We start from the raw sequence: 6,777 nt of genomic DNA on the forward strand, positions 1-6,777 counted from the left end.
TCCACCTGCTGCCACAGTGTGGGAGAAACATCAAGCTCATAATGCATTCACTCAGATTGATCCTCTGTCAGTAATGGTGATGGAGACGGACCCCTCCTTTTCCCACACTGTAAATGAAACTATTATGGGGTCGTGTCATGGCCGCCCTGCCTAGAGATGCCTCTCCATTACGCTGTTCGTTTTAAACGAGACTTTAATGACTTAACACATTAAAGAAGATCAGAGTCCCGACGCTTTCTCTGGCCTCACAAAAGCCGCGGGTCGTTTATGTCAGGGGCAGGTGATGGATCGTACCTCATCTAAACCCAGAGCGGTGTGTTGGACAAGCTGGTGAAGAGATCAGTATCGGATAAATGTTCTTTTCATCTTGGTCTCGGGGTCAAACTGGTCTTGATCCCATGGACCCACTGACGGTTCTTTCCCAGTCCATATTATTAGATTGGAAGCAGAAATAAAACTCCGAAACAAAGCAGAGATCAGGATGGAACCCTGGCAGCGATACCCAGCGTACACACCCTCACTCACTCTCTTCCACTCAGGAGCAGCAACAGTCCAATAACACCACGTCCACTGACCCATCCTCTGATTAAATTATACTTTATATCGCCAGACCTGGCAACCCTCTACTGAGTTCTAAGCATAACCACTCTCTCTCTCTCTCTCTCTCTCTCCAATAAAACACCACACGACCCGGTCAACCCGTCAGTCTGGAATCATTTGACCTCTCAGCCGAAACCACCAGGAAGCCCCGCCCCCTTCCACCAACCCGTCTCTTGACTAGACTCTCTCTTTCATAAGTCATCCATATAAGAATAAAATCAGCGTGACCTGATTAACATTAGACACATGTTTGTGTCGTTATGTCTGGGGTTTTTTTTTAAACGAAAGGGAAAAAAAACCTGCCAAGAAAACATTAAGTTAACAGATGATGATGATGATGATGATGATGATGATGATGTTCTGAAGTATGTAAGGAAATAAACCTGGTGTTATTAGAATGTAAAACGTAGAATTGTTGATTTCATGTTCAATCGATTCCTTTCATGATGATGATGATGATGAAGGCTTAGTTAATCCCCTCATGCACACGAGTGTTCAAGGTGAAGCTTAGATGTACATTCTCTTTCTTTTCTTCTGATTTCTTTGTATTTTTGTCTTTCACAGTGTCTGAAAGCTGCGAGTCGGAACAGCATCCCTGCCTCCATGACGCCCTCAGCAGCTCTGACTGGCTGCTGGAGGAACCTGGATGGTCAAGGCGTCACGCTGCTCTCAGTAGGACTGGCTCTGCTGGCTGCTCTAGTTCTTTTTTATCTTTGAGAAACTCCACTGAAACGCAGCTTGGCGTATTTTGTGTAGCGAGTGCGTGAACGCCGCAGTCTGCCAAACGCCGCGTGTCTGCTGAGCGTCTGAGAGTCGAGGTCAAACCGTGGCCATGTGCTTCATGAGCTTTTGAGCGTGCTGAAATAACAGAGGACAAACCGAAGGATTTTAGCGTGTATTGTTAAGTTCTCCTTCGACACAGAAAGGATTCTGAACCTTTTTCAACGCCATTCAATTAGCAGAAGCTTTTTTTTTTCTGCGTAGAAGGCACACATTTTAGAAATGAAGCTACAAGGACATCCTGAAAACACCATTCATGTCTGTTTGGGTTTTTATTTTCTTTTTTATTTTGCTTTTAAAGTCGATGTGTTTTTTTTTTTTGGTTTGGTTTTTTTTGTCTTCTTCTTCTGAAGTGTTTTTTTTTTTTTTTTTTCGTCTCCATCAACCTTATTAAACCAAACTCCATACTCTCGTCCCTGCCTTCTGGAATGTCCGTTTTAGTGAAATGTAACTTGTGTGTTTTGTTTGTTTTTGTTTTATGGGGGGGAAGGGGGGGTTTACACATTTCTCTTAAAAATATTTCAAAAAAGAAATGATGGAGTTAACCTGATTGAGTCAGATCGGTTTTAGATGACTGCTCTGTTATGTTTATGGATGTCTTAAGCACTATTCAGACGGGACTAGTTCTACATGGGGACGTGGGGGGTAAAGTAATTATTACCAGAACTTCTCAGTGATTTTAGTCCCGTCCGAATGCGCCATCTTGGTAATCATTACGGACAATGTCAGTAAAGATTACTGCGACTTTTACCTTCTGTAAAAAGGTCCGGAAAAATTACCTCAGGTAAAATACTAATCCCGTCCGAATAGACCCGCTGTAAATATGTACGGTAAAATTCTGTCATTTCCTGTTTAAAAGTTTGGCACATTTTGCAAGCATGGAGGCGCCATGTTGTCTGTTTGCGCACGTGATAACAGGAAGCGACGTCATACGCACATGACGACAAGGAGGCTACTGTGGTGCGTAAAGCGAGTTACCCCTCCCACTTCTGCTAGTGTTACTGAGATGTCTTGTCCCGTGCGAATTGGCCAATTAATATTACAGACGAGTCCTGAGGTAAAATTGCATTACTGCACGTCCCTACGTAGAACTAATCCCATCCGAATAGGGCTTTAGATGAAATATTTCCGTGATCTCGTGAATTGCTCAGGAATGATGCAACAACAATGACAAACAATTTCTAAATAAATACAGAGAACCATCATGACCACATTCCTAATGGATTTTGCCTCAACGGGAAACTGTGGAGGTTCTCCGGTGTCCTTTTACAACTAGAGGATTATGCTTGCTGAGAACATCAAGAACGTCAGTCGCCATATGACAATATTTAGCAAAGCTATCCTACTGGATCGGTGGTGGCGCCAAATGAAACGATGCAGTTTCAATCCTCCTGCCCTGAACTTCCCCTACCTTGGCCTATGGAGGTGCTGGGATCCAATAAGACCAGTGGAGAAGAACCTGGAAACGGTCAAGTTTTGAAGAGATCCAGTTTTTTCTCCTGATTAGATTATGAGTTAACGATTAGATCTCGTAAGACCTCTTAACTCTTGCGCTCACTGGGGGTTTGTGTTGAAGAGAAATGAGCCGTGTGATTTTTAGGCAAAGCAAAAGAAAAGGTTGAGTCGTTTGGACCCTTGAGGTAAATGAGGTAAGTGCGAAAACTTCTGTAACTTGAGTCTGAAGTGAGGTTCAACACAGTCTATTGAGCTGGGAATCAAGCTGCTCCACAACACCACCCAACACGGCTCTCTAATACAGGGTTGCCAGAGTTGTGATTTTTCAGCAAGTTGAAAATTGTTTAAAATCAACAAAATTTAGTTTTAAAGCAAATTGTGTGTGTGTCTGTGTGTGTGAGCGCTATTTCTACTGCAAACACTGGGAAAGGGATGGTGGGATAACATAATAGCATGTTTCTCATATTTGGGATGTAGTGAGAGTGGAACATCTGATAAAACACAGCAAACTAAACTGAATGGTTTTAACTCTCGTTTTTTCTTTAAAAAAACAAAACAAAAGAATTATTAATCTTGCACCAAAATCTATGCTCATGTCTACCTCCCGCTTTGGGATTGGATCTCTGGAGGAACGTCAGGACTTCGTGTTGTCAATGAGTCTCACCTGGAACCTTCAGTGTCCCTGATCTCCATCCACAGGATGGTGTGAAGTGGCACGAAGGAAACCTGGCTGGGAAAATTCAAGAAGTCAGACATGGAGATTGGTGTGGGGTTTCTCTGATTTTAGCAAGTCTTTGTGAAGGAGACTTGAGCTGGAGATGATAAAGCTCCTCTCTGACAGGCTACACATTGCTCTCTTATGCCTCATGTCCATATTTAATGACTGATTAGACCCTGCACGCTTGTTTGCTTCTGAACGATGGTGTGTCACATCCAAGGCCTCCAGCCATGTTGTCAATTAATTTTAAACAAACAATTTCCCCTTGTTGCCAGTCAGCACACGGAGAATCCTGCGTCTTTCCAGGGGTCCACTTCCCTCCACTTCCCCCCTGCTGCGCTGCTGAGATTGCTGTTTAATTGGCAGCTTTGCAAAAAAATAAATAAATACACGCAGGGACAGATTGACGGGTCAATGTCAGCGTGCATGCGAATATAAAAACGCCATTTGTTCTGGGTAAACACTGCGAAAGGGGAATTGTTGTGGAGCGCGAGGGCGGCTCGAGCGTTTATTGCTGCTGAGGAAGATTCACATACATCATACATTATGCATCAAGTGAGAGACTAAACAAAACAAAAGAAAACAAAACCCTGAGGCTGTGAGCTGGAGATCTGGAGATGAACCCAAAACCTCCAGTGCTGCCAAGCGGACGGTTGATTGGAGGTGCTGAAAGTTCACTCCTGCAGATAGTGTTGTGTGGAGAGCTTCTGTCACAGCCCTCAGGGATATGAAGCTGATGAACAAAGCTGGCTTCTCAGCTCTGGGCACGACATTTTCAGGCTTTATCACCCAGGGTTTTGCTTTACACTAAATGAAAAGTGTGTGTATGTGAAGACAGCTGTAATAAATGGTCATGGATGAGCTCAGGTCAACCCTGGAGATCAAGGCCAAGGGGGAAAAAAACAGGTTCTCCGATACAAACGGCAAGCATCCAAAAGGGAGACGCAAAAGCAAACGTCGAACAAGGCAAGAGACACAAATGCAGCGGTGGGAAAAGCGTCCCGTTTTCTCTCATCTGGAAACAGAATGGCTCCATCAATAACGTCAATAACATTGAGCTCCGTGAAGCTGAAGTCTGATGAAGCGAGCGCTGTTAGAGTTCCCCGAACTCTGGGGTTTGTTGACGCCGATCGTTTACAGGTGGATGAGTTTTCGGGAGAGAGTCATAAGGGACAGTTGACTTGGTCTCGATGTTTCGATGTAGACGTGAATGAAAGGAGCTGATCTCCATTTGGCAGTGAATGCGTTGTGTTTGCTCAGAAAGGAAAGGGAGTCAGGATCGTAACAGAAACGCTCCAGTCGCCTCGACTCGCCACACAGAAATGTCGCTTTCTCAAGCGTCACCCAGTCACTTCTCCAGAAACGTGTTGCTTCCTGTCTGTTCCTGTGTGTGTGTGTGTGTGTGTGTCTGCAGTGGTTGGCTATCTAGGGAAATGTCTTGGCAGCGATGTGCCTACAGTGATGTTTGGAGACTCTCTCTTCTTTATCTTAGCTCCTGCACACTCCTCCGATGTCTCTGTGCACTCTGGGGACTGCAGGATGTGTTGAACACACACCGCCTTCTGGATTATTCCTTTGACTTTGAACAAGGATGGACAGATGGACACGTGTCTGTCTGCCTGCCTGTCTGTCTGTGATTAATAACTGCTCGTTTGAATTAAAAACATTTACAAGGATTGAATATGAAATCGAGAGCCAGGCCCAAGAGGTCCAGAGCCAATGGTGTCACTGCTGTAGGTCTCTCCCTTACTTCACACTCCATTATAGTAGTGTGTTTCTATGGTAACAGCTTGTACACAAGATGCTCCAAATAAACAGATTTAAAAAAATTCTATTTTTGTCACATTTACGGAAGCAGTCTCGCTGTATGTATTTCTCTGTTTTATGAATGATTAATTATAGCTGCTGTAACATAAATAAGAGCAGGACAACAACCAAATGTAACTATAAACGGATAAAAATGTATTAGAGTTGACGTTTTCCTTGTCGTCATGGTAACACTGTCAGCTAGGTGGGAAGATCATCAGCCTGGGTTTATTCCCTGATCTGGAGCTTCAGCCTCACTCTGTGTTACTGTATGTAATCAGTGGAGCGTGTGAGTGAAGCGCTGCTACGCCTCTGTGAAGCTACGCTGTCTAATTAGCGCTGACACGAGGCCCCGCGGCTCTCGGTTCGCCGTCCCGCTCCGACCTAATGACCAACAACGCAGACTAATTGAAGATAAGTTCCACCATTTGCTTTGCTGTAACGACGTTACGAGGACATAATGGGGGGTAAAATGAAACGGCAAGCGTAGACGGATCGGCATCGGCGTTTCAGAGAGACCGTGAGGGATAATTGCATCTGCCTGTATGACGCTTCCGCTTTGTCTGATTAGCGTTTAACTGGGAGGGAAAACAAATGAGCACCACGGGACTGGTCCAGATGAATCGGGAGCGAGTTCTGGTTTATAAGTGGAGCGAGTGGAGCTTTATCTCTATTCTAACGGGATTAGGTTCACTTGAGGAGGTGGAACGGAATCAGCAGCAGTGGTAGTAATATGCTTCAGGAAGCAATCAATGCTCCCTGGAGACTAGAGGTCTTCACAGGTCCACTTACATCCGAAAACCCGAGGTCCGACCCAAGACCCTAGCGGGTTCAGGTCTAAAAGTTTCACGTGTGCCTCGGACAAGGGTCAGGTATAATAATGGCGGCATCGGGTCTCGGGTAATTTAAAATGAATGTGTTTTTACCGAACGGACCCGAGAAGACCCAAACTACTGTATCTCGTGTGTGTGTGTGCATCGACTCGAGTCCTTTTCCAACCTCTCCTCTGTTTGCCAAGACCGCTTGCGACATGTGGCTGGCGACGTGTGGCTAGCGGTAAGCTAATTTTCATTGAAACAGACCTGTCAATCAATTTTGAATCCATGCTGTAGCGGTTACTTTAGTGTAGAGTTATGTAACATTCAGGTCTAGTCGGGTTAAAAAGAATTGCCAACAGGTTGGGTCGGACTCGGGTCTAATTTTTTCAGGTTTGTCTCGGGTCGGGTTGCACGTCGGGTTCGGGTAAAAAGTGATTCGGGTCCCTTTGGGTCGGGTACATTTCTTTAGACCCGAGAAGACCTCTACCTGGAGGATTCTAAAGAAAGTTCCAGAGTTCCTGAAGATGTCTTCTGGTCATGTGACCTGTGGAATAAACATGGAGTGAAGCCACACCCACTACAGAGATGGATGGATCCAGG

General features: G+C 44.9%; 1 protein-coding gene across 1 annotated transcript in view; it reads left to right on the plus strand.

Annotated features, from left to right (window-relative positions):
• cdkal1 (CDK5 regulatory subunit associated protein 1-like 1) overlaps nt 1–1,793 on the plus strand; it is a 185,911-nt gene extending 184,118 nt beyond the window's left edge. The window contains exon 15 of the mRNA XM_047810996.1: nt 1,165–1,793. Within this exon, the coding sequence (XP_047666952.1) occupies nt 1,165–1,317 (153 nt within the window). The 3' untranslated portion in view covers nt 1,318–1,793. The remainder of the gene's footprint in view (nt 1–1,164) is intronic.
• The last annotated feature ends 4,984 nt before the right edge of the window (nt 1,794–6,777 follow it).

The sequence above is a fragment of the Tachysurus fulvidraco genome, chromosome 3 (assembly GCF_022655615.1).
Source record: "Tachysurus fulvidraco isolate hzauxx_2018 chromosome 3, HZAU_PFXX_2.0, whole genome shotgun sequence".
Lineage (NCBI taxonomy): Eukaryota > Metazoa > Chordata > Actinopteri > Siluriformes > Bagridae > Tachysurus > Tachysurus fulvidraco.